The 27,123-nt window shown below is 49.2% G+C and overlaps 1 protein-coding gene across 1 annotated transcript; it reads right to left on the bottom strand.

The window, feature by feature from the left end:
* Positions 1-1,617: 1,617 nt before the first annotated feature.
* Positions 1,618-26,886, bottom strand: STIP1 (stress induced phosphoprotein 1). The gene is made up of 14 exons (XM_077323853.1): positions 26,761-26,886; positions 20,821-21,030; positions 19,322-19,463; positions 16,923-17,064; positions 15,398-15,569; positions 13,251-13,377; positions 12,399-12,501; positions 10,970-11,090; positions 9,872-9,968; positions 8,515-8,639; positions 5,671-5,707; positions 5,162-5,265; positions 4,280-4,452; positions 1,618-2,129 (listed from the first exon to the last, which is right to left on the bottom strand). The coding sequence occupies exons 1-14, from the start codon at positions 26,767-26,769 to the stop codon at positions 2,057-2,059; spliced, it is 1,635 nt and encodes a 544-aa protein (XP_077179968.1). The 5' UTR covers positions 26,770-26,886; the 3' UTR covers positions 1,618-2,056.
* Between the last annotated feature and the right edge of the window lie 237 nt (positions 26,887-27,123).

The raw sequence follows: 27,123 nt of genomic DNA, 5'->3' as shown, positions 1-27,123 counted from the left end.
GTTTCCTTTTTTCTGTCCTCAACCTACTGCCCATCAGCTTCACTGGATGCTTTCAACTTCTAGTATCTCGGGAGAGCGAGAACGCTTTAGAGGTCTTTCATTCATAGGGGCACCATGAATTGAAAGCGATGTCACAGCACTTACCACACACACCTGGCGTCGGGGAAGCATAAAACACAGCACTTGGGGTAGTGTTCACTTGCAACTCAGTTACAAGACTTTATATTCACAAAGTTATGCTTAGAAATGTATAGGCAACGCTTGGGTGAAATCATCTTACGAGGACTAGATGTTCACCAGTGGAGAGGAAAATCTTATTTCCCACCTCTAGCATAATAAATTATGCAAAATGAGAATTCATGCGGTGGTGGAAGAAGCTGTCTAGTCACAGCTAACTCATGGCAACCCTGTAAGGTAAAGGTATCCCCTGTGCAAGCACCGAGTCATGTCTGACTCTTGGGGTGACGCCCTCTAGTGTTTTCTTGGCAGACTTAATATGGGGTGGTTGGCCAGTGCCTTCCCCAGTCATTACCGTTTACCCCCCAGCAAGCTGGGTACTCATTTTACCAACCTCGGAAGGATGGAAGGCTGAGTCAACCTTGAGCCAGCTGCTGGGATCGAACTCCCAGATTCATGGTCAGAACTTCAGACAGCACCCTGCGCCACAAGAGGTTCGTGGCAACCTTGTAGAGCAGGCTTTCTCAACTCTTTTACTGAGGAGCCCCTGGAATATCCCTAAGGCTTGAAGAACCCCAGAAGTGGTGGGATTGTGCAGAATATGGTTGGGAAGCATGGCTGTGGACACACCCACCTGGGGCCCCTCCCCTTCCCACGCCCCCAGACCCATCATTGGCCAATGGGGAAGGCAAATTGACATGACCATATTTTTTATTTGTTAAACATTTAACGCCCACCCATTTGAGAAACCCTTCTGGGGCCGTCAAGAAACCCCAGGGTTTCGTGAAACTCTGGTTCAGAATCTATCCTGCTGTAAAGGTTAAGAAATAAAACAGAAGTGGTTTGGCATCGCTTGTCTCTGTGTAGAGACCCTGTCCTTCCTTGGTGGTCTCCCATCCAACTATGAACCAGACTTGACCCTGCTTATATTGCAAGATCTGAAGAGATCAGGCTGGCCCGAGCCCTCCAGGTGTGTGTTTTTTTTCTTTTCTTTTTGGGGTGGGGAGAATCTGTGTATGTGCCAAATTTATTCAGCTTGCTGAGTTTCTAGAACTGAGTGTTCTATCAAGATGGCTCTGAACTGTGCAGTCCCTGACTGGGTTCAGATGCTAGAAAACAAGCAGGGAGGAGTCAGGAAGTTTGGGGCATTCTAGAGCATGGGTTAGTCAACCTGTGGTCCTCCAGATGTTCATGGACTACAATTCCCACGAGCACCTGCCAGTGTTTGCTGGCAGGGGCTCATGGGAATTGTAGTCCATGAACATCTGGAGGACCACAGGTTGACTACCCCTGTTCTAGAGGCGACAACTCAGCCACAGGGCTAGCTCACATATGCCCAAAGAAACATGCTTTGTTGTTATATGTATAACGATGAACCCAATGTGCATTCCCTGGAGCAGACGAGACAGGATTCAGGAGGAAGGGAGGCAACACCTGAAGCCAAGGCCACTAACTTTGCTTTTTTATTTATTGGGTGTGCAGCAGACAAAATGCAGCCTCACAGCCAGGGGAGAAAAAAAAAGAAACCAGACAACCAACAAGTGATGAACCTCCCACACGCCAGGGCCACTGGCGAAGAGAATTAAAACTGCAAGGGGGGCGGAGGGGGAAGGAAGAGGGCAGCATACAAATGGGAACAAGTGCCAAGAGGCAGTGATGGAGCAAGATGATCGATGGGCCAGCCCCCATGCTGGCATGGTGTTTGGTGTGAGCACACACGCATGTTATGTGTGAAGGAGAGAGAGAGAGACTGGCACACCACTTGACTGTACAAGTCTCTGCCTCTGACACAGGAGAGGCGCCCTTGGACTGTGCGGCCAGCATCCAAAAGTCCCAGCTGCCCTCTTCAACCAGGAGAGGGAGGGCGGAGTCAAAATCATCACCGAATCGCGATCAAACCAACATCCATTAGCTTCTGGATTTTCTGAGCAATGACGGGATTCTTCAAGTGTCTGCAGAGAGAAGAAACGAGGAGATTCATATCAGGGCTGCCACCTCCCAAAATGGCTGAGCAATTATGATGTTCCGAGCTACAGTAGGAGCCCTCTGCTGGCATGGAGACAATGTGGGGCACAACACAGAAGGGTTAGAGTGGGGATGGGCGCTTCAGTGTCCAAAGCGGTTGTTCACACCTGAAGCAGCCAGCGCCATGGTGCCGGGCACTGGCTGGCTAGATTGAGAGGTGCTGATTCAAGGTGGCCTAGATCAGCGGTCCCCAACCTCCGGTCCAGGGACCAGTCCCGGTCCGTGGCTCCTCCTCATCCTCCTCCCCGGCTGCTGCCTCGGGGCTGCCTTGCCTCTCTGCTGCCAGCTCACCTTTGGTGCTCTCCAGCGGCCGCCATAGCTGGGGCTCCCCCTCGGCATGGCACTGCGCAGCTGCTGCTGGCAGCACCCCCCCCCCCAATGGATGGCAGGACATCAGGGGCGCTGGTGGGAAAGCAAGTGGGGCAGGCGCTCAGGCGGCGGTGGAGACGTCCCTCAGCAAAAGACTATTGCCCCAGGCCTTTGAACCTAGGTCTTCCAGATCCTCATCTGGCACTCTTAACTAGGGTTGGGCGCTTCGGCGTCCGAAGCAGCCATTCGCGCCCGAATCAGACCTGGGTTCAAATCAGCACTATGATCTCTAGGCAACCATGAATCAGCATCTCTCTCTCAATCTAGCCTAGTTCACAGAATTGCTGTCAGGTGGAGGAGAGGTGGAGGATGTAAGACCCTTTGGGTCCGCACTGGAGAGAAAGGTCGGGTATAAATGAAAATAAAGTCTTGTAAGCACTTTAGGTGAGGAATTCAGAAACCACAAGAATACCAACAGAGCAATCTGCAGTAAAAGCCTCATGGGAGAGGGCGTTTCTCACGAGCGTAGAAACGCCAACACTTTTGGAAGAGGTATTGAATGTCTGGTGGCTGCTGCTAGAACCGTACGTGCAGCAGAATGGAGAAGCGCTGGTTGTACAAGGTTAAAAGAGTGGAATGCTAAAATGACTTAATACGCAGCTATGGCAAGAGAAACATCGTTATGTGAGAGTTTAAGGAAAGATGAAGAGTCTACGACGAGAACAGTTTTCCCCTTGATTCCTGATTTATGCTGAACTGTTATTCTGAGTTATAACAATGTTTTTGTTCAAATGTCAATGTGGGTTTGCATAGTGCACAATATAAATTGGAATAAGAAGTGATAATGAATGGCACAGAGGCTATAAAGTAATAGACTTCGTTAAATATTAAATAATGTTAAGATTTAAATGAAAAGGAGATGGTGCAATCAATGTGAAGAATTTTACGAGGAGAAATGTTTTTATGAATAATCCTTTATCGTATTATTCAATGAATAACGGCTCCTAAATGGTTATGCATCATTTCTTTTTTCTTTCCCGTGTCTATTTTTTCTTCTGAAAAATATTTAAAAAAGAAACGTATACGTGGGATCTTTAAAAGGCTCTGAAGGAATCAACCCCCAACCCAATATCTATAGATGGTCATAAGCATCAAACTAGTGCCAGCCCTTCCTCATAACTCTGATGCCCCAAATACATATAAAGAAGTTTCCTGGAATGTTAAAACTCCCGAACTCCAAAATCGCTCAGAATAGGGCTTATGAGATTAGAATCTATTCAAAACATTTATTTGAAATCAAACCTGGATTACAAACATTCTTTGCTTTAAGAGCCCCAACCATCTCTGGCCGCAATTACCAGTCTCAGCCCTGGCTTGTGTTTCCTATATTCTCCTGGCTGCTCAAAGCATGAGATGTTGTTCGAAACATGCACCATTCCGCAACTGACTGCCTATTATGTCCCATGGGGGGTGATGCTCCTGTGTTCAGAACTGCAGCGCATCATCGCTTGTGTTATCGATACCAATTGGACCAGCACTTGACTCCCTGAGGCAGGGGTAGTCAAACTGTGGCCCTCCAGATGTCCATGGACTACAATTCCCAGGAGCCCCTGCCAGCATTTGCTGGCAGGGGCTCATGGGAATTGTAGTCCATGGACATCTGGCGGGTCGCAGTTTGACTAACTCCTGCCCTGAGGGATTTTGGTGGAGACCCCAAGCCAGTTCCTCTCTGTACCAACCCAGCCTCCTTCCCCTGTCCCTCACTCACTCGCTTAGTGCTTGCGGATCTTTCTGCATCTGCTCCAGGATCAGCCTCATGGCCGGATCACTCATGATCTGCTGCACTTCGGGATCAGCCATGGCACGGCGCTTCACATCCTCAGGGTTGTCGTTGCGGTTGTACTGGGACATGAGGCAGCGCTGGTAACCCTCTGCGGCTTCCTGTGGGGTTGAAGGCAGCAGGATGAGAGATTCTGCATGGGGGACCGCTGTGCCTTCCCTCCATGCCCCTCCCCTTTTTCTGTGAGCTTGGCCAGTCCCTCAAAGATCTGCATTTCCCTGCAACAGCTTCTTGTCCCATACGAAAGCATGCTGCAAAGGCAATTGATGCTTGGACCGCAGAGACAGCTCGGCACAGCCAGCTGGAGGAAGAATGCCTGGCTGAGGTCACATGAATACGTATACGAACAAAGGGTAAAGCTTAATGTTTAGGAAAACTGGGAGAGAAAGATGGTCTCCCCTAGGAAGGCCCTTGCTCTGCAATCCAAACACTCCTTTTTTACTCCTAGGAAGCAGGAGGAGAGTTCCCTGCAGCATTCAGGCATTTTATGCCTCTTTAAGAAGAAGAGTTGATTCTTACACGCTGCTTTTCTCTCCCTGAAGAAGTCTCAAAGGGGCTTCCAATCATCTTCCCTTTCCTCTCCCTACAACAGACATCCTGTGAGGTGGGTGAGGCTGAGAGAGCCCTGAGATTCCTGCTTGGTCAGAAAAGCTTTATCAGTGCCGTGGCGAGCCCAAGGTCACCCAGCTGGCTGCATGTGGGGGAGCGCAGAATCAAACCCGGCTTGCCAGATGAGAAGTCCGCACCACTAACCACTACACCAAGCTGGCGAAGGGAAAGAAAACCCATGTCCAACAAGCATGCACTCACCTTGCAGTTTGAGTCAAACTCAAGCGCCTTCTGATAAACATCCATGGCTTTGGTGTAATCTTTCATTGCCTCCAGTGCTGCTGCTTTGCGTGTGTAGCCCTTGACTGCAAACCAACAGTGAACGACAGGTCACCCTCCCGTCAAGAATGGCCAGCCCATATTTGCCACCCCCAGGTCTTTCTCTGGAATTTTGGGCTTGCAGGGGAAGTGCAAACTGTAGTTGTGCTGATTTGAATACAACAGTCGGCTGCAGTCTGCTACAAATTAATCCACTTAGCTCATCCTATGGCAGGAGCCTGAGCAGACCAGTGCATGTAACAGTAAACCACAGTTTGGTTTTTAACATTTGGACATAAGTTGCTGTTGCTGGGAATGAGGCAGAGACATACAGGCAAGCTCATAATCAAGCCTCTGGGCCATTTCCCCATTACCCAGAATGCTTTGGGATGTGCTCCATCATCTTTCCCTAATGCCTCTTCAAATTAGCATTCCCAAGACTACACACTTACTGAAGGTGGGTTCCAGACGGATACATTCTTCACAGTCCTGTGGAAAGAGAAGCCATCAGTTAAGATCCTCCACCCAAGGTCTGCTCTTCAGCCCCGTGCCGGCAGAGGTAAGGCAGGGGGCAACCAGAGACTTTTAAAAAATGGAGCAGCATCTTTCTTTTCAGCATGCCCTGAGCTTCACCAGATGTTAAACCTCCTGTCCTTTAGGCCAGTGGTCCCCAACCCCCGGTCCAGGGACCGGTCCCGGTCCGTGGATCAGTCAGTAACTGTCCTCGGCTCCTCCTCGTCCTCCTCCCTGGCTGCTGCCTCAGGGGCTGCCCTGACACTCTGCCGCCAGCTCACCTTTGTTGCTCTTCAGCGGCCGCCATGGCTTGGGCTCCCCCTTGGTGGCACTGCGCAGCTGCTGCTGGCAGTGCCCCCCCAGCGGACGGTGGGAAGTCAGGGGCACCGTCGGGAAAGCAAGCGGAGCAGGGGCTCAGGCGGCAGCGGTGACGTCCCTCGGCAAAATACTACCCCCCCCCCCGGCCTCAGTAAAATTGTCAAGCGTTGACCGGTCCCCGGTGATAAAAAGGTTGGGGACTACTGCTTTAGGCACCAGGAAGAAGCCATCTTTTTACCCCGGCTTTTAACAGAAATACAAGTCAAGAGTATTCATTTACTGCATTTATTAGTCACCTTTCTACAGGAAGTCAGGGCAGCTTACAATGTAAATAAATACAATAAAACCCATAAAAATGACTAGTTAAAACCAATAATTTAAAACTGCCAGTAGGCGGAACAACCCATTGAACGCCATCATGAGTGAAACAATCTGACAGTAAGGGAGGAAGGACTCAGGGTTTTTAAGTACATGCTAAATTTATTCATTTGACTATGCATTAGATTTATTCATTAATTTTGGGAGAGCAGGTATATTGGGAGATTGAAGGGCCTACAACGGAGTGACCCGCTACAGTTGGGACTTGGTCTTCAGCCGTTCAAGAAGTGCCACCAAGTGCCACAGAACCTGAGGGGAGGGATTGCAGCAGCTCATCTACACTCCAGATTTAAGTGGCAAGCAGCTGCACCAAGTCCAGAGGGGGTAGCAAGCCTGTTTCTCACCTGCACCAGTTCACACAGCTGAACCCCCCCCAGCATCACAAAACACTAGCCACTACTGGTTGCCACAGCTGGCTGCAGGAGGAGGCAGGGCCAGCCACAAAATGGCTGCTGTAGCTTACCTTCACTCACACAGCTGCTGCCAAAGCAACATTTAAAAAAAAACCCCACCCCTTGCACAGCCTGGCAAATCTTCACCAACCAAAAAAAAAGGCCCACTTCTTAAAAAAAAAAAAAAAAAAGATTGGCGGTCGCCATGGTATTCTCCGAGATAACAATGAGAACCCCTGATTTAAATGAGTAGCCATGTTGGTCTGAAGTAGCACAATAAGATCCAGTAGTCCCTTTAAGACCAACACAGATTTATTCAAGGCGTGATCTTTGTTGGTCTTGATTTTATTGCCCTTATTTAAAGTAAGCCAAAGTTTTGGCAAACTGCTCGTGCAAGTTTTCTTCAGCCAGCAAGCAACTCCTTAATTGTTGCGGTCCTGAGAGACACGCACTCGGGAAATGGGCTTTAAAAACTTTAAAAGTAAGCATGTAGATTAACTCTGAGGCAAAGTCAGGGCTTCCTGGTGCTGATAAGAGGTCTGGGTTTACTGAGACGTTTGGTGAGCTCTTTAAAATATGTGGACCCTCAAATCAAGAGGCATATATTTTACACCATGGAAATCTGCAAGACACACATATGCATAGGTTGGAGTTGCCAACAGCAGAGAGCTGTGCCCATTAAGGCCTCTAGTCTCAGGCTTCAGGTGAAGCAAGAACCCATGCAGAAATTGCTCCTCAAAGTCAACGCACAATGCTTTGGCAGGAGTTTTTAATCCTTTAACCTTTAAGAAACCTTTCCCCAAATCAACTGGAACCAACCCACTAGCATTTATCAAACACAGCAATCATAGAAACAGAGTTGGAAGGGGCCATACAGACCAACCCCCTGCTCAACGCAGGATCAGCCTAAGGCATCCAATGAAACGTATCTGTCCAACTGCTGCTTAAAGACCACCAGTGAAGGGGAGCTCACCACCTCCTTAGGCAGCCCATTCCACTGCTGAACTATTCTGACTCAATTTCAGGCTCACTATCAAGAAACAAAAATCAGAAAGGTCAATATTATCCATGTGTTGCAGCCACAGATCTGAGACAAAGAGTGGCTCAGTGAAAATGAATCTGCTGGCAGGGAAGAGATCTGAACTGGATGCTGCCTCAAATCCCAGCCAATCCTTTCTGCGGCTTTGTGATGCTAGCTCTTCTATACCACAGAACATGGATGACTTCCTAGAATGTGCTCAAGTTCATTAGTCAGGCCTAGAGTTGGAAGGGGCCATACAGGCCATCTAGTCCAACCCCCTGCTCAACGCAGGATCAGCCCAAAGCATCCTACTGAACTTCTGTATTGCCACCCATGAACGTGCGCCCTTCCCCCCAACCCCCGGGGATCAGCAGCTGTGGGCAGCCTGCCTTTTGTATCTGTTGAAGGGAGCTTTGACTCTTGAAAGCTTATACACTGAGAATCTGGCTAGTCTCCAGGGTGCTACTGGACTTGAATCTGTCTTTTGTGTGTGGCAAGTGCCATCAAGTAGTTTCTGACTTGCCGCGACCCTATGAATTAACGACCTCCCAAACATGAACAGCCTTGCCCAGGCCTTGGCTAATCTCATGAGGAACGCTGATCAACTTCAGAGAGACCCCAGGGTGCCCTAGAATGTCGTTCAAAAGCCTCCCAAGCTCCAGGAAAACAGTTACCTTCAGTGCTAGTTGGAACTCCAGCAATTTGGTGTAGCAGGCAGCTCTGTTGCTGTAGAGTTTGGCATCGTGGGGATTGCGCTTGATGGCTTCCGTGTAGTGCTTCATCGCCTGAGGGTAGTCCCCTGGGGGGGGGAAGAGAAGATAGGCAATCAGAATGAAATGTGCACCTTGCTTCAAAAATCTATCCAGGTGGGTCGCTGTGTGGGTCTGAAGGAACAGAACAATGCTTGCGTCCAATGGCATCTTTAAGACCAACTAAGCATTGCCGGGAGTGGTGGGTTAGAAATCAAAGGAAATAAATAAATCCTGGGCATAAGCTTGTGCATTCATGCACACTTCAGATACTCTGAGACAGACTTCCTCGAGCCTTCCTAACCCTCCTCCGCCCTCTCTACCTAAATGTAATGCTTGAGGAAGCCTGCTTTATGTATCTGAAGTGTGCATATACGTATGCTAAATCACTCAGTTCTTGCTTATACCCAGAATTAAACTTGGTTGGTCTTAAAGGTGCCACTGGACTCAAACTTAGTTCACACAACTTTAACTTAGAATCAAAGCTGGAAGGGTCATCAACCCCCTGCACAATATAGGGACTCACAGCTACCTACCCATCTATGGCAGGGGTAGTCAAACTTGTGGTCCTCCAGATGTTCATGGACTACAATTCCCAAATGCTGGCAAGGGCTCATGGGAATTGTAGTCCATGGACATCTAGAGGACCACAGGTTGACTACCCCTGATCTATGGCGACTCCAATTTCATGCCCAAGTGAGCCCTCCAACCAAAATCTCCAGATTATTACTGATTGCTCCGTTACTTTATGCATCTTGATTCTAACTTTTCCTGCTGACTAACCCCCCTCCCCCTTCACCTATATGTAAGACTAGAGGAAATCTGTTTCAAAGTGTCCGATGAAGTGGGCATGCACATGAAAGCCTATACCCTAAACCTTATTTTAAAGGTGCCACTGGACTCCAACTTTGTTAACTTGCTAATTATTCATGAAAAAGGCCTGAACTGAAATCATTAGCCTACCAAGTTCTCCTCTGATCGGCAACACTCTCCGGGCCGGAGTCTTTCACATCATCTGCCATACTTTCTACATGCAAGGCGCATGTTCTACTAGTGAGTCAATGCAATTGTCACCTGGCACCTAAATGCTGATAGCAAGAATCTCAAGTGACTCCTCATGTGTGAAGAGTGTCTGAGCAGTGGTGCTGAAACCAAGAGGGCCCTGCCCCTAAGCATCCTCCATAGACAACTCCTCTCCTCAGGGACCAGTTCGGGGAACACAGCTGTGTATGTTCAGGGGCAGAACAGACGCTCCGAGATGGGGGTGAGCGCAGGCTCTCACCTTTCTGGAAAAACTCGTTGCCTTTGTTCTTCTCCTCCAAAGCCAGCTGAGGATCAATGTAGGCAAGCCTCTCCTGCTCTTTCAAGATTTTCTCAGCCTGTAGAAGGAAGATGCATTTATAAACCAACAATGAATGTACCAACCTCATTTCCCTTCTGGAAATACAACAAAGATTTTTACTGGTGCACCTAGCCCCCTGCTGGAAGAAGCCCCGCTGAAGCAAATGGGAGTCATTATGGTAATTAATAACAGCTAAAAATAGCAATCAGGATATAACAGGAAAGACAGAGTTCCAGCGCATTCATCCCCCCTGCTGGCCATCTGAGACCTGACCAAGGCAAATGACTTGACCCATCTCAGCTCTTAAGATTATACTGAAGTCTGTGGGACTTCCAGTCACGTAATGTCAGGAAAAAGAACCTCTTGTGGCGCAGAGTGGTTAAGGCAGCCATCTGAAAGCTTTGCCCATGAGGCTGGGAGTTCAATCCCAGCAGCCGGCTCAAGGTTGACTCAGCCTTCCATCCTTCCGAGGTCGGTAAAATGAGTACCCAGTTTGCTGGGGGGTAAACGGTAATGACTGGGGAAGGCACTGGCAAACCACCCCGTATTGAATCTGCCATGAAAACGCTAGAGGGCATCACCCCACGGGTCAGACATGACTTAGTGCTTACACAGGGGATACCTTTACCTTTTTTAATGTCAGGAAACACTTTGGCCACCTCATGAGAAGGAAGGACTCCCTGGAGAAAAGCCTAATGCTGGGAGTGATTGAGGGCAAAAGAAGAAGGGGACGACAGAGAATGAGGTGGCTGGATGGAGTCACTGAAGCAGTCGATGCGAACTTAAATGGTCTCCGGGGAATGGTAGAGGACAGGAAGGCCTGGAGGATCATTGTCCATGGGGTCGCGATGGGTCGGACTAGACTTCAATTAACAACAACAACATCAGGAACTCATGCAGAAGAGTGGTATGAAGCAAAAGAGGCAGGACCAGCCACAGAAGCTAGAGACTGGAGATGCTTTTGGGGAATCTGGAGACGGGAGAGGGGCAAGACCAAACTGACTCGGCCGTAACAAGGCTCAAAAACCTGACACTCACCTGCTGGCACTTTTTCAACACATCAGGAGTGCGGTGTTCGGCCAGAGACTTGTTGTAAAACTGGATGGCTTCCTTGTACTTTTCCTCCTTGAAGTAAGAGTTGCCGATTCGGGCGTAAGCTCTAGGTAGACAAGAACACGCTTAGCAAGTGCAGAATATCCTGAGCCACAAACACAAGGAGGCTTTGCTAGGGACGATGGGAAGAGTCAAGTAATGGGTAAATGCAGGCTAGCTCCCCAGAGAGGACACTTCAAGAAATCACATTTTGGCTTCCACTCTGTTCAGGAGTAAAAGGTTTTCAAAGCTTTAAAACAGACTGGTCTCCCCCTTCCTGCAAATCCCGAAGAAAGCTAATAGGTGGGCTGGGCACTTTGAACAGGAAGCACAAGGCACTTAAAGGTAGATTTTCTTCTGTTTCCCCAGCAGTCCCCTAAGATTCCCCTAAATCCCCTAGAAGTCAATGCTGGGGGGGGATTGAGGGAGCCTCTCTGAAAACAAGCAGGACACACAGAAAGGTGGGAAATCGGAAAAAACCGCTCCCAGCGATTCCTGCTGTTGATGGAACAAGGTTTACAACTGGTGCTTGGAGGAGAGGATGCTGCATCCAAAATCCACTACCTCAGGGTCCCCAACCTGAGGCCCGTGGGCTGCATTGCAGCCCCCAACTTCTTTCTGTGTGGCCCTCCCACCTGCTTTTGTCTGCAGCTATCACCCTCACGGCATTTTCCTTCAGACCCACAGACTGTTCTTCCTGCCTCAAGAGGCACCATCTACTGCCGTTCATCTTGTCTTCCTTGCAAAAAAGGCAATAGCAACATTGTCTGGTTTAAGATGTGGCCATCTTTAGGCACTGGGCATGCTAATGCGGGCCCCCCCATGTGCCAAAAGGCTGGGGACCCCTGAGGGCTCGTAATGCTTCAGGGTTGTGAGTGTCCCGCATAGTGCAGGGGGTTGGACTAGATGACCCAGGAGGTCCCTTCCAACTCGATGATTCTATGACCCCTGCTCTACCTCATTTCAACAAGGCTCCTCTGACACTCCTCCTCCGCCTGCAGTATTGACTTTCCGAAAAGTCTTAAGCAGCTGCAGAGGGAAGATCTGTCATTTTGAGCGCCTTCCACGTGCACAATCCCACTACTCATTTCCTTCACTCCAAAATGAAGCAAAGTCTGTAAGATATACAGATCAGGCAACCGGGCTGTCAGAAACATTTGCTGAGAAAGATGTAGATGCTCAAGCACGGCATGCTTAACAATGGGGGAGGGACTGCCGAGCCTCCCCTCACTGAAAGAAACACCAGTGGGAGGAGGGGGGTGGAGAGAAGCCCGATTTGATCTTGAAGGAACAGAAGCCTCATCCCATCAGACCTGCAAAAGATATCCAGGCCCCGGCAATGGAGGACAGCTCTCGGGAGCGACTTGCTGCTTACTTGGCAATCTGGCGGTAGTCCTCCCGGTTCTCGCGCCCCACCTCGATGGCCTGCTCACACAGCTCCCGGCACTTATTGTAATCCCCTTTCTCAAAATAGACCGCTGAAAGGGGGGGGGGAGAGAAGGGGGGGTGAAAACAAAAAGCAGTGAGCCCCTGACAATCCTAGAACTGCAACAGCTATAAAGAAGCAAAGTCTCTGAGCATGGGCAGACTGTCAAGGCCATTAAACACACATTCCAGCACTTCCACAGAACCATAACAAACTATATGATGAGTCCCTGCCCCGAGGTGCTTACAAACATGCTTTCAAACTAAGGGGAAGGTAAGGGGAGGAATAAGTGGGGGGAGAGAATATACATGCATGCCAGTCAGGCGAAAGGGAGCCAGTTATGATATTAAAAACACTGGTCCCCTTGACGTTCTGGCTGAGTCAAAGTTTCATATGCCTCCTGATCAAAATGATGTGGTGTAATGGCTAAGTGTCAGCTGGGAAGCCCCGTCATCTCAAAAGGAGGCAAAGCAAACTGCTCTCAGCTTCAGCCCTTCCTCCAAACTACCTTCGTCCTGGTTTCCCAGCTGTGGTGAAGATGACAGAGAATGCGTGTGAGTCCGGAAGCAAGAGAATGTTATTTTCCACTCTGGGGCCCAGAGAGAAGTGTTCTCAATGGGCTTCTTTCTCCTGCACCTTCCCAGCAAAAGGATAATCATTTGACTGTTCCAAGCTCTGAAGTCCACCTCCTAACCTGGTACAACTCCAGCCCTAGACTTCCCATTCTGGCCTCCTCGGTGGCTGGGCACCTCAGCTTAGTCTCATAGGGAGGGAGGAGGAAAGGGTCTTCCTTCATCTCACCTGCTTGATTGGTGATATATGCCATGTTGGTTGGATCCAGCTCCTTCGCTTTGTTGTAATGCTTCAGGGCCATTTCGAAGTCTTTCTTCTTGTAGGCCTCGTTTCCCAACTCCTTCTCTTTGAGAGCCTGTGGGGGGCAACCAAGAGGCCTTTTAATGACAGCTACTCTGTTCCAGTTCCAGGGTCGAGAAGAAAGTTGGGATATTTTGGGGTGAAGATTTTTGTTGCGGGATAAATAGACGATAGGGCTTAAGATAAAGTGTGGGCACAAACCGGAAAATGGGGGGGGGGGGGGAGGAGAGCATTACACAAAAGAAGGCCAGAAGGCCTAGCAATCTAAGAAATAAGTTCATACATATACACAAAGGTCTGGGTTTTTTGTACTCCGCTTTTCATTATCCGAAAGAGTCTTAAAGCAGCTTAAAAATCACCTACCCTTCCTCTACCCTTTCAGTGAGGTGAGAGCTCTGAGGGAACTGTGACTGGCCCAAGGTCACCCAAGCTGGATGCTTGGGGAGGAGTGGGGAATCAAACAGGGGTCTCCAGATTAGAGTCTGCTGCTTTTAACCATGACACCACATGGGCTCTCTTCACAGGAGTTCATAGGAAGCTACATTATAACGAATCAGACCACCTATCTATCAATTTAGGTCAGTGCTGTCTTTCCAGTGGTTTTTCCTAGTAGGGGCCTTATACATCACCTTCTGCCTTGGCCTTTTCAACTGGAGACAGAACCTAGGACTTTATGCATGGCAAATAGATGCCCCGTCACTAAACTCAGAGGACCGGGAGGGATCAGAGTGTGCAGCATTTCTATGAAGATACAACCGACAGCAAGGGCCGGGGAAGAATGCCACAGGGAACACGCACTACCCCCAACCAGGGGTAAATCATGATGGGTAGTGAACATGATAGGTAGAGGCTAAGGTATTCCCTGTGCAAGCACCGGGTCATGTCTGACCCTTGGGGTGACGCCCTCTAGCGTTTTCATGGCAGACTCAGTACGGGGTGGTTTGCCAGTGCCTTCCCCAGTCATGACCGTTTACTCCCCAGCAAGCTGGGTACTCATTTTACCGACCTCGGAAGGATGGAAGGCTGAGTCGACCTCGAGCCGGCTGCTGGGATCGAACTCCCAACCTCATGGGCAGAGCTTCAGACAGCATGTCTGCTGCATTACCACTCTGCGCCACAAGAGGCTCTTAGTGAACACGATAAAGGGCAGTAATCCTACCTTCCCTGTGTGGATGGTACAAGGAGCTTGCTGCAACTGTGGGAGACTGTGGCTCAGTTGAAGAGCCTCTGGCAGAAGGTCCCACATTCCATTCCTGGCACCTCCAGTTAAAAGAACCAGGCAGGAGGTGATGCGAAAAATCTCTGCCTGAGATCCTGGAGAGGCACTGCCAGCCTGAGTAGACAGTACTGATTTGGATGGACTGTCTGATTCAACACAAGCTATGTGTGATCTGTGGTGAGTTAAAGCTGGGAGGGCTGGCAGGCTGGACTGAGTGGGATGTAATTACCGCACTTCCTCCCTCAGCCAAGCTGAACTTGCAGAAGAGACCAAAGAGTGGTTACCAACTCCTTGCCCTTTTCTCACTCCAGCATCTCCAACTGCCTGGCGGCTCCTTTGCAAGGATGCTGCAACCCCAGAAATGATCTTCCTGGAGATGGGAAACAACTGCAGCCATGGAGAAGGGGGAAATGACAATTTCTGTGCACAGACGGGTAAAGGAGACGGCTCAGACACGAGTCTGAAAAACACATCCTCGAAGATGAAGCATATTTTATACCACACTTTTCTCTATCTTAAGGAGTCTCGAAGCGGCTTACAAAAAGCTTCCCCTCCCCACCGCAGGCACATTGTGAAGCAAGTGGGGCTGAGAGTGTCCTGAAAGATCTGTGATGGTCACTCAGCAGCCTTCACGTGGAGGAGTGGGAGATCAAACTTGGCTCTCCAGATTAGAAGCCACCATGCTTAACTATTACACCACTGTCCCTCCACCAAAGGGAGCTCTGCGGCGTTAGAAGCTTCGCAGCCTTTTAAGCTAGGCTTCCTTGAGGCTGCTCCCCAGGTTCCACCGTCACCCAGACAGGAAGGGAGCATACAGCAGAAGCCACTGCGATGCTCTGAGTTCAGTCAGCAGTACCTGTTTCTTGTTCTCCGGGAGGTCTTCGTCCATGGGCTCTGGTTTTGGCTCCTTCTTGGAAGGAGGTGGGGGTGGCGGCGGAGACATCGCTTCATCCTCATCATCTGCACTGGCCAAGTCTACTCCGAGCAGCACCCCCAGGGTTGTCATCACTCGTGGGTCCTTCAATTTCCTGTTATGAAGTCAGGCATGGAGCAAACAAGTTACACACTACAGACAGCAGGATCCAGAGGACTGGAGACAAGCGCTCACTACTGCCCCCGCTACAGACAAATGTTAATAACCTCACTGGTCCAAAACTTAAAATGCAATTGACATAATACCTTTTACTAGGACTAACTGCAATGCTACAGGGCCACTTAGGACCCAAGTCACTTAGTGTCAGATTTATCTCGGATAATATCTAAACAAAGGCGGCTGGCATCACAAGATTATAGGTCGCTTGCCATTACTGTGTCTGTGTAGTGATCCTGGAATTCCTTGGGGTTATCCCCTCAAAATACTAACTGGAGCTGCTGACCCTGCTTAGCTTCCAAGATCAGGCCAGCTGGGACACTGAGGTTAAGGCAGATCTCTGACACTTAAAGTTTAAAGCAGCCTTTCTCTAATTTTTTTTTTTTTTTTTACTCTTGATAAACCCCTGAAACATTCCTCAGGCTTTGAGACCCCCCAGAAGTGGTGCGATGGTGCAGAATATGGTTGGGAAGCAGAGCTGTGGACATGCCCACTCAGGGCCTTCCCCCTTCCCACCTCCATCATTGGCCATTTTGGGAGGGGGTGCAGGTCAGCATGACCACATATAGTCACATCACCTGATAAATGTTTAAGAATATTTTTTAAAAATTAAAAATTAACTCCCACCCATTTGGGAAATCTTCCAGGGTAGTCAAGAAACCCTGGTTTAAAGGAACTCTTCAGAAAGTCTGGCAAAGATATCTGCCAGGGATCTTGGGAACCAGCTGCCTATTGCAGTAAGCAAAGCTACAGTAGAGAGATCCATGATCTGACTCACTGTGAACTAGCTTTGTCTGTGCATTTTTCAGCATGCCACCCTGCCATCAAGACAGGCAAACTGTGCACACCAACACCCACTACAGACCTGCCAGTGTGTACCACCTGTCACACCAGATGCGTGCCAAGGGGCACTTCAGGTGGAAATCAATGGCTTTCCCATGCCAATGAAACTCAGGGGCCATGCGCTGCTCTCACACTTCTGTCTGGTTATCTGACATTCTACATCCAAATCTTGCCCCTTAAGAGTCAGCATGATGTAGCAGTTAAAGAACCATGGACTCTAATCTGAAGAACTGGGGTTTGAATCCTCACTCCTCCACATGCAGCCAGCTGGGTGACGTTGGGCTAGTCACAGTTCTCTTTCAGCTGTTCTTAGAATCATAGAGGTGGAAGGGACCTCCAGGGTCATCTAGTCCAACCTGCTACCCAATCACAGTGCCCCCAATTTCATGCCCAAGTGATCCCCCACCCAAAAGGAGGAGACTTCTGGAAGCCCCCCCCAATCACTTACGCCCCCAGCTCCGATGGCTTGTTGCGGAGCTGCTCGATCAGCTCTCTGTAGCTCGGGTCGCTGAGCAAGCCTCTTGTGCGGGGGTCACTCTCCAGTTTCTGGTAGAGGTTAGGCATGTTGAAAGGGTTCATGAGATTCCTTTCTAAAGGGGCAAGCATGGAAAAAACACGTTAACATTTCTTTCAGTAGCATGGAGCACTACTCTTGATCAGAGTATCACGCCTGCCAACCACACCTGCCACCTGTGATGGCCTTTGGCCAATACCTGCCTGCACCATTCATGTCTTTCAACAGCCAGCCGGAGTGGAAATACAAGCTGCTGACTTCCCAATCGGGAGGGGGGAAAAAAGGAGAGACTCAGCCTTTCAATACTGATTGGATGGCAGTAAACCTTGAGCCTAACTATCTCTGCAAGATCTCCCTTCTTTTGGGCATCCAGCACAGGGCTTGGAGGCCACTTGTGCCAAGTATCGGGCAAAGGAATCAATTCAGGAGGAGGTTTCGCCAATACACACCAGTTTGGTGTTTTGTAAGACAGTATTTATTTTCCTCCCAAGGTGCAGTGAATTCCTTTGGTGTTCCCACAGGCAAGTTTAGAGGGCCTTTGGGATAGGGCAGAACTTCCTAAACATATGCAAGAGGACATGCCAGGGACAGATGTCCCTCATCCTGATCTATGCATATGTGCACACAAGTAGCCAATGGTGGCACAGCAGCCCTGAAATCCATTCTGTATGGCTCCCAGGGCACGACCGATCTCTAATCCTGGGAACGAGAGGCTAGATTCCATCAGCCAGCAACAGCCTTCCTGAAGGCACCAAAGGAACACCATCCCACACATCTGAATTTTAACAGTGCTTGCCTTTCCAGGTTAGGTTCATGAGGATAAAAGCCATTCATTCCTCTATAGCAGGGGTAGTCAACCTGTGGTCCTCCAGATGTTCATGGACTACAATTCCCATGAGCCCCTGCCATGGGAATGAAATTCTGGCAGGGGCTCATGGGAATTGTAGTCCATGAACATCTGGAGGACCACAGGTTGACTACCCCTGCTCTATAGACCCTCCACTTGCAATTAGGCTTAGCATGTATCAAACAAATCCCTTCCATCTTCTAGGTAAATGAAGCCACCAAAGCTCAAAAGATCCAGAAAGTGCTCCGGCAGAGTCTTCATAGATACTTGAGGGACCGCTTACCTCCTTATGCTCTGTAGGTAGGAATCTGCTGATGAACCCAGGACCCCGGGAAGCACACCTGGCCTTGACAAGAGCCAGGGCCTTTTTGGTCCTGGCCCCTACCTGGTGGAATGAGCTCCCGGAGGAGCTGCAGGCCCTGTCAAAGCTCTTATTCTGCAGGGCCTGCAAAACGGAGCTCTTCCGCCAGGCGTTTGTCTGAGACCGGGGAGCAGTCCCAGAGATTAAGATCGGGTTCCCCTCTCCCCATAGTATTCGATTGGCCTGACTCAAGAAGTCTCCAGTGACAACATCCCAAATTCCGTCGGCCATCTTTGGTCCACCCACGGGACTTGTGTGGGATATAAATTAAATCGTATTTCACCATAGCCTGGGCTGAGTTTTAGAATGTTTTAACGGGTTTGATGGGTTTTTTTATTTTATTGTATGGATTGTATACCAAAAATTGTAAACTGCCGCGAGCCATCTCTGGGAGTGGCGGTCATACAAATCCAGTTATAAATAAATAAATATCAAACAACCAGTGAGGGAGTGGACATTTCCAGAACATAAGCAGGGAGGAACCTATGAACCAGATACATATTGGATACTCCCCACTTGATTCCTGTTTTGAGCCAGGCAGACTACTGACAGGGAGTATATCTTTGCAAGTCAAGACAATGGGCAGTCCTTCTAGACCAGGGCTTTATGGACTTCTTTGGAAACATTTCTCCAACTCTTCCTTCAATTCAACTGCAGAACTAAGATCACCACGCTTTCAGACCAAGGCATGACTTGGTCGAGAAGGGGCGGCATATAAATCATCGAAACATAAATAAACTAGCAAGAAGCCCAATGCGCACTCTCTCACTCTCCCCCCCCCATTGCAGTAGGAGCCATAGAGGGTAATCAGGCCTGTCTGTAGCAGGGAATGAGGACTCCTTTGGGCGGCTCTCTGTCTGTCTCTCTCTCTCCCCCTCGCAGGGCTGGTTTGCGGTTTGGCAGGGCTCTGTGTTTCTCTCTCAGGCGCTGGCACCTGCAGCGTCTGAGAGCAAAGTGGCTAGCGTCCAGGGAGGGAGGGCGGGAGCTGTAGGTTCAGGGCCAATAAGGGTGTGGCCAGTTTTGCTCATTGGCCATATTCCAACTCGGACAGCCAGGACACTCTCCAGGGCTGTTTCACAAATATTAAGAGTAACAACAATGGATAAGGATAAATGGCTCTCTCACCTGACAGCCGGGCTTCCATGTTCTGAAGACCTTCCTTCAATTGTGCGTTGCCTGGCTCATGTTTCAGGCCTTCTTCGTAGGTCTTCTTGGCCTCTTCAAAGCGATTGAGGAATTCCAAGGCAGCAGCCTTTCGGGAGTAGCCCTAGAGACAACAGGAAAGAGGTAAAATCAGCCTTTGAAGAGGTGAAAAGTACTACTGATGCCAAAAAATGATAGCTAGCATCAGTGAAGGCTGCTTTGGGCGCTTCAGACCACCTCTCCTTTCCATCTGCCAGTCAAGAACTGAGATTACATGGAGGTGGTGTTTTTCCTGGAAGAGGGCTCTGAACTGGAGACAGTGGAAGCTGTTATTGAAGCCAAGGAAACAATAAACTAGCTATGAATATTTATGAGCAGGTGTCACGGATCAATGGTACAGCACCTGCTCGGCATGCACAAGGTCCCCAAATTCATTCCCTGCCATCTCAGGAGGCAGATGATAGGATAAGGCCTCTTTCTTCCTGTAACCCTAGAGAGTCACTGATTTCATAGAGAACAGATCAACAGTGGACCACCTCTTGCCTTAGCACTAAAAATTCCACTAAGTCTACTTGTGAAGATATTGGGTTTATTGGCAAACAAGACACAGAGGGACGAAGGCCAGATACACCTGGAGCGAGCTGATTCTCAGCAGTCCTCCCAGCATTTCAGGGGTTTACGGACCCCTTGGACAGAACCTGGCTCTGGCGAGGGGACAGCAAAATGGTCTGGCGTGCCACTGTCTGGGAAACACATGCCAAGCCTGGATGAGACTCTCTGAAAGTTGCAGAATTCTTTCATGGAAATGGCTGAGGGAGGAACAGTGCTTTCGGCTGGAACCAGAAGTAGATCTAGACCAGGGGTGGCCAAGACTTTGGCTCTCCAGAAGTCCATGGACTATAATTCCCATGCGTCCCTGCCAGCATGATGGACATCTCCATGGACATCTGGAGAGCCACAGTTTGGCCACCCTTGGTCTAGAAGAAGAAGAAGAAGAGTTGGTTCTTATATGCCGCTTTTCCCTCCCTAAGAAGGCTCAAAGCGGCTTACAGTCGCCTTCCCTGTCCTCTCCCCACAACAGACACCCTGTGGGGTGGGTGAGGCTGAGAGAGCCCAGATATCACTGCTCGGTCAGAACAGTTTTATCAGTGCCGTGGCGAGCCCAAGGTCACCCAGCTGGTTGCATGTGGGGGAGTGCAGAATCGAACCCGGCATGCCAGATTAGAAGTCCGCACTCCTAACCACTACACCAAACTGGCTCTCCGGGGTAGTCAAACTGTGGCCCTCCAGATGTCCATGGACTACAATTCCCATGAGCCCCTGCCAGCGTTTGCTGACAGGGGCTCATGGGAATTGTAGTCCATGGACACTTGGACAGCTGCAGTTTGACTCCCCCCGGTCTAGACAATCTCCAGGGAATTCCAAGTACACAAAGGATTTTCCTGCCCTGAAGAGAGCCTGAGCTTGAAAGGTCTTCTCACCTTGCCCCACTCCGGCTTCAGCTCGACAGTCTTGCAAGCATCTTCTAAGGCTTTCAGATATTCCCCCTTTTTGGCATACGCAGCAGACCTGTTGCTGAACAGCACGTGGTTGGAGGAATCCAATTTAATGGCCTCGGAGTAGTGCTTGATCGCTTCTGCCGTGTTTCCTGAGCTCAGGGCTTTGTTACCTTTCTCCTTCAACTCGTTCACCTGGGGAGCATCAAAAATAAAAAGCAGAAAAAATAATCAAAGGCTTGTAAAGGATCCTGTGAGCTAGTAACCTAGTAAAGTAACCCATTTCCCTACTGCCCTATTTCCTAATAAACACTAAGCCCTCTGGACTAGATCTCCTATTATAGCTTGTATCTGGTCTGCTTTTATGAACGGTGTTTTGGTTATAAAGGGAAAGGAACGGTCCTTCCAACTACAAAAGCTCTCGGTGTTTTGAAAAGAAACACAGAAGCTGGCTGTTCCTTGAGGACACAATGCTCGGGGCTGATCACCTAAGGTTCTGTTTGAACATCTGCCATAAGATATTGTCAAGGCACAGCATTTCATTTTAACCAGGCTGCTATCCACCCAACACAGCTACCTCAGCCAGTGCCATGCTTAAACACACAAGGCAGGAAGGCATGCCAGCCCAAAAGGAAATCCTTTCACCCAACCAGTCTACACAGGGTTGTAAGATGGCAGCTCAAAATTGGTTCAAGGTTTGCTCTTCCAGGGAATATTTTTTTTGGGGGGGGGGGAATGGAAGTTGATTGCGGAGTTCAGGTGTGAAGAGACTAGCCATGATTTAGTGGTAGAGATATTCAGGAGGACGCCTACATATTAAGTTGGTGGGACTTAACAAGTAGTTCCCAGTAAACAGGGTGGGTGCTTCTAAGAACCTAAGGAACCACATGTTGGAGCACACCTTTGCCAAAAGCTGTCTCCACTGCATCTAAGGTGTGCAACTTGTAGTGACTTATAAAGGTGGATATATTTGACCAGGTTGTTGCCCTGCAAATTTGACCAGCTGAGACTCCCCTGGACATTGCTGCATTTGTAGCAGAGTTCCTAACTGAGTGCGCAGTTATGCCCTCAGGAATAGGAAATCCCTGGGTTCTGTAAGCCTCTATGATGCCTGTTTTTAGCGTTCTACTGAATGATGCCTTAGACATCCTTTGACCTAGTCTAGGCAGAATGCAGAAGTCTCAGGTTCAATCTTTGCCATCTCCAGTGAACAGATGCAGTAACAGCCTATTTGAAAGACCTCTGCCCAAGACCCTGGAGAGTCGCTGCCTGTCTGAGCAGACAATACCTTGATGGACCACAATTCAGTCTAGGATTATTTCACGTATTCAGTTTAATAGGCTGCCCTTAAATTGTTCCTCAGTGATCTGTACGTGGGGCCACATTTATACAACGCATACATGCTTTGACTTTTCAATTTCGTAGTACCAATCAACATACAGAAACACCACTTTTTGCAAGTCAAAAAGGTTTTTACTTTGTTCTGGTGACAACAGCAGGAAAACTTTCTGCTGTTCCTTAATTAAGGGCCGGTACAGACTCCAAGGGGCAAACATCATTCCCATGGGGAGGCCCTCTCCAGCCCATGAGCCTTCAGTGAGCCATCCCTTTCCAACACATATTAATCAGACCATGGACTATAATTCCCATGAGTCCCTGCCAGCATGATGGACATCGCCACGGACATCTGGTCCACAATGGGCACTATTCAGACTGGGAGTGGCCCTTAGGCAGAAGTCTTCACATAATACATTAACTTTTTTTTCCCCACCTGCAGATGCTGGGGATGGAACCTGGAACCCTCTCCATGGCAAGCAGATACTCTGCCACTGAAACACATGCACCCCCCCCCCGCCTACAACAGCCTTAGAAACTGCATGAGGCTTCGCTCTAGGAGAAAGTGCAGTGAGAGCCTGATGGACAAAAAAGGCCTCCGGGTATGAGTCACCGCTTCCACAGGTAGCATCTCCCGTAATGAGTTCCGGAGGAAGAGAAGTGGATTGCAGCATTCACCAGGCGGCATGAATGTGCAGCCCATGATCCACCAGGGCAAACAGAATGACACTCTCATTGTGTCCACTCCTGGAAGGAGAGGCAAGCGAAGGCGGCTCGTTCTGAATCACGGCTCCAATCAGATGGGGACTGACTGCCAAAATTATAGATGGCTAACGGGAAAATAATCACCACTTTCAGAGGCACGACTGGAACATCTGGGCTATGTATGCAGAGATTTAGGGACCTTGTGACGTTACTTAGAGAAGAGAAACAGCTGCACATTAGAATATGGGAAGATAACATACATGTCTATGAAGAAGAAGAAGAGTTGGTTCTTATATGCCACTTTTCTCTACCCGAAGGAGGCTCAAAGCGGCTTACAGTCGCCTTCCCTTCCTCTCCCCACAACAGACACCCTGTGAGGGAAGTGAGGCTGAGAGAGCCCTGATATCATTGCTTGGTCAGAGCAGCTCTCTCAGTGCTGTGGTGAGCCCAAGGTTGTCCAGCTGGCTGCATGTGGGGGAGTGCAGAATCAAACCCGGCATGCCAGATTAGGAGTCTGCACTCCTAACCACTACACCAAACTGGCAAAACCCTCCAAAATCTGCAAGCAACGTCAAAGGTGCTCTGTTCTCTCTCTTGAAAAAAAAAAGGATACTCATTTCTCTTACCCTCTTGCCACACATATGGTAGGAGGCAGGAAGAGAGAATCAGAGTTGAAGCCAGGGGTTTGTGGAAGAAGGCAGGCTATAACCAGGTTGCCATAGCTCCACCTTGGCAGCAACTCTTAAAATTTACCCTCATCTCAGCTCTGGCAGCAACCCTTCACAGATTTACCTTCATCTGCCTGCCGTACAGGCCTAATTTTCCCCTTGAAAATGGAAAATGCTACCTGGCTGTATTTTTCACATTTCCATTTTCCCACACTAAGGCTACAATGGGTTTCTCTCCTGCAATGAATGTGGGAAGGCAGGAACTATCATCTGACTTGAGGAGGTCAGGACAGGGTTACAGCTCAGTGGCAAAGCACATGCTTTGCACGCTGACATTTGAAACATTTAAGCATTGCTTTCCCACCCACATAGCATCCCCTAAGGTGGTGAACATCAACCTCCCATTCACACGACCACTTAAACACACACACACTTTTCCCGTAGCAGAAATAGCAGAGAAGCAGCTGTCAATCAGAGTAGGGCACTACCACACCAGTTGGATTAAAAATCTGGCCTTCCAGAGCTTGATGTTTAATTTACCATAGAGCCATTACCACCAGAGAAATGTCACATTCACATCGCAAGATATTCAAGCGCCTAAGTTGCACAACACCCTTGAAGCTACCTTACACTGAATTGGATCTTTGACTATTACTTGGTCCTTTTTAACTGGAGATGCTGGGGATCTTTGGCATGCAAAGTGCTTCCACTAAGTGGCAGCTCTTCTCACAAAGTTGAGTTGAGATCCACACAACCAAGCATGAGCACAGAAGGCCAACCGAGTTCTCCCTCTGCTATGACAATGGGAAATTGCTCCTGAAACAGGGCAGGCTGAAATGCCTCTCTCCAAGCTTCCTTCTTGTAACTGCTGAACATGCCAGAACTTGCAAGCTGCAGTCAGCCCAGAAGGCACCTTTGAAAACCAGTATGCCTTTAAGAGCTATAAGGTCCCATCAAACCACAGGTAACCCAGTCACGGGTCCATTTTGTGTGTGGCAACACCAACGCAAAGTACCTCACCCCAAATAAATCATCAGACGTGCACGTCCCACTAGTCTCACACCCCATGACACAGAATCCAGAGTCAAGCTCCAGAAATCGTTCCACTTTCTTGGACTGACTCTTGAAATGCCCTGACCAAAGCTCCCTGCAGGTATATTCCCAAAGTATATGTCCTTTTGAGTACAATTCAAAACTTCAAAAACCACAATCCTTGATCAACAAAATCAGAGTCCAGTAGCACCTTTAAGACCAACGAAGATTTATTCAAGGTGTGAGCTTTCGAGTGAATGCACTGTTCCTCAGACCAACACGGCGACCCACCTGAATCAATCCTTGATCAAGATCCCCTGATTTTTTGTCAAAAATAAAATTCCACATTGGCCCCATTGCTGCAGGCTACCCCACTCCAAATCCATCAGTAAAACTGCCCACTCAAGGTGCCTACTGGACACTCTCATCCAAAGCTCTACCTCCTATAGCAGGGGTCTCCAACCTTTTTGAGCTTGTAGGCACCTTTTGAATTCTGACACTGGGTGGTGGTGCAATCCCAAAACGCTGGCAATGGGAGGCAGGGCCAGCCACAAAACAGCTGCCACAAGACTTGAATGCACACATTGAAGAAGTCCCAGTGTAAAGTAGAAGAAAGGTATTTTTAAAACATACTGAGAAAGAGGAGCAAGGAGCAATAAAACCCATGCTGTGATGGCAGCTGCTCATGAAACATCATTTTAATCTGCCCAAACAATCAGATCTCCTGCGGCCAATCAGAATCCTTGCTGGAAAGGTTCTCACCTGGCCCCACCAACTTTCTAAAATCACGTGATGGGCCCCATAATGTGTACAGACAAAACATTAGGGACCCCTGTCCCAGAGGCAATTTCTTAGAGCAAGCCTAGATAAAATTATGAGACACCTATGAACACCTTTCAGCTGGTTTCACATTTTTTAAAAAGGCATAGGACCTTGTGACAAACAGAGAAACGGGGACAAAATCTAGCCGTTGCCCTGTATAATTCCCAGACCTCCTCTAAGGGGAAATGCAAGTACTCCTATGGTGTCTGTATCTCCCACCCTTCAACACAGGAAGGCAGTTGGTTGCCCTATCTGAATCAGGGCCCCATGCAATCTGCAAAACTAAAAGATGTCCAATGTAGCGTTGCTTGAAAGTAAAAGAAGTAGAGCTCTCAGGCAGGGCTACTGCAAGATATGCAAAACAATCTGAACACCCAGATGTCCCATGAAACAATAATAGCAGCTCTCTACTGATGTTTTTGTGTGTGATTTGGTTATATGGTTAGCCCTAGCCCTCACACAACACCCCTAACACATTTCCATTTCTGCGCTGCTTAATTCCACACCACCCCAAAGGTCCACCCATCAACACTTCCACTATCTCACAGTCCTGCTTCCTCCAACCCCAACTTTCCCACAGACTCTTGCACTGGTTCAGCCCCTCCTTCACACATTATATTGTTTTTTCCCAGCAGCCATTGCCCCACAGCTAACACACCTTGAGATCTACTTAGTCTCCTGTGTGAGAACCCCACATTCACACTTTTCTCTTAATGACCCGACAGGAGTAGCAGTGTTTGTCCATTACCATACCCAACAGTCCCATGGCACCTTAAAAAGCCAGCCACCCTTATATCCCAGAAGAAAACAGAGTTTTTCCCCCCCAAGATGCCATAGATTACCTGTGTATTCCTTCCTCAAGACCACCCACCCACCTGGACACCCCTTTACCTTCACAACACAGATCATTCCATACAAAACCCTACACAAACCTGACTAGCTTTCCCCACTCCATACCCTCAAGAACCCCCAGTCGGACACCCCCTCAGGACTAGCCTTCCCAGAATGCTTTGCACAGAAACCCCTCCTTCAAGACCCTCTTCCTTCTTGACTCTTTCCCCAGAATCCCTTGCTTCGTTACACTACATTCTAAAGAACCGTCTCCCATTCAAGGACCCCCCCTCACGACTCACTTTCCCAGAATGCTCTGCGCTGACAACATACATTAGCCCCCCAGGAACCCCTCCCCTGTTGACCACTCCACTTCCCAAGGTCCCACCATGGATCCCCCCCCCCGGCCCATGATCGCTGCTAAGGGCAGAGGCCTTCATTCCCCTCATAAAACATTCCCTGAGGACCCCCGCCCGCATCCCATGAGCCTTTGCACAGGTGCAGGCCTGGCTCTGCTTTCCCGCTCCCCCACCTTCTCCATGGCGCCGGCCGGGTCTCCGCGCCACCACTACCGCCTCTTCTACTTAAGCCTTCCTATCTCCCCCCCTCCTTCCTGCGCCCGCCTATCGTTCTCTACCCCGCCTTCTGGAACCTGCTAGAACCCTCTAGCCCCGCCCCCACGTCGCGATTGGCTCCCTGCTTTCCCCTCGGGACACGCCCCTTCCCCGCCTCAGCGAGGAATGCATAGGGCACGCTTTCCAGCACTCTCTACGGCCCCGCCCTTGCCTTGCCTTCATTGGTGAGAATGCTACCTCGCGTCCCGCCTACGCCTCGCGCTCGATAGGTCAAAGATGTTGAGTGGCGTCCGCCTGTGTCAAAACGGGAGGGGGTGGGT

This window comes from Paroedura picta, chromosome 1 (genome assembly GCF_049243985.1).
Source record: "Paroedura picta isolate Pp20150507F chromosome 1, Ppicta_v3.0, whole genome shotgun sequence".
NCBI lineage: Eukaryota > Metazoa > Chordata > Lepidosauria > Squamata > Gekkonidae > Paroedura > Paroedura picta.
This window is presented reverse-complemented; position numbering and strand designations above follow the sequence as displayed.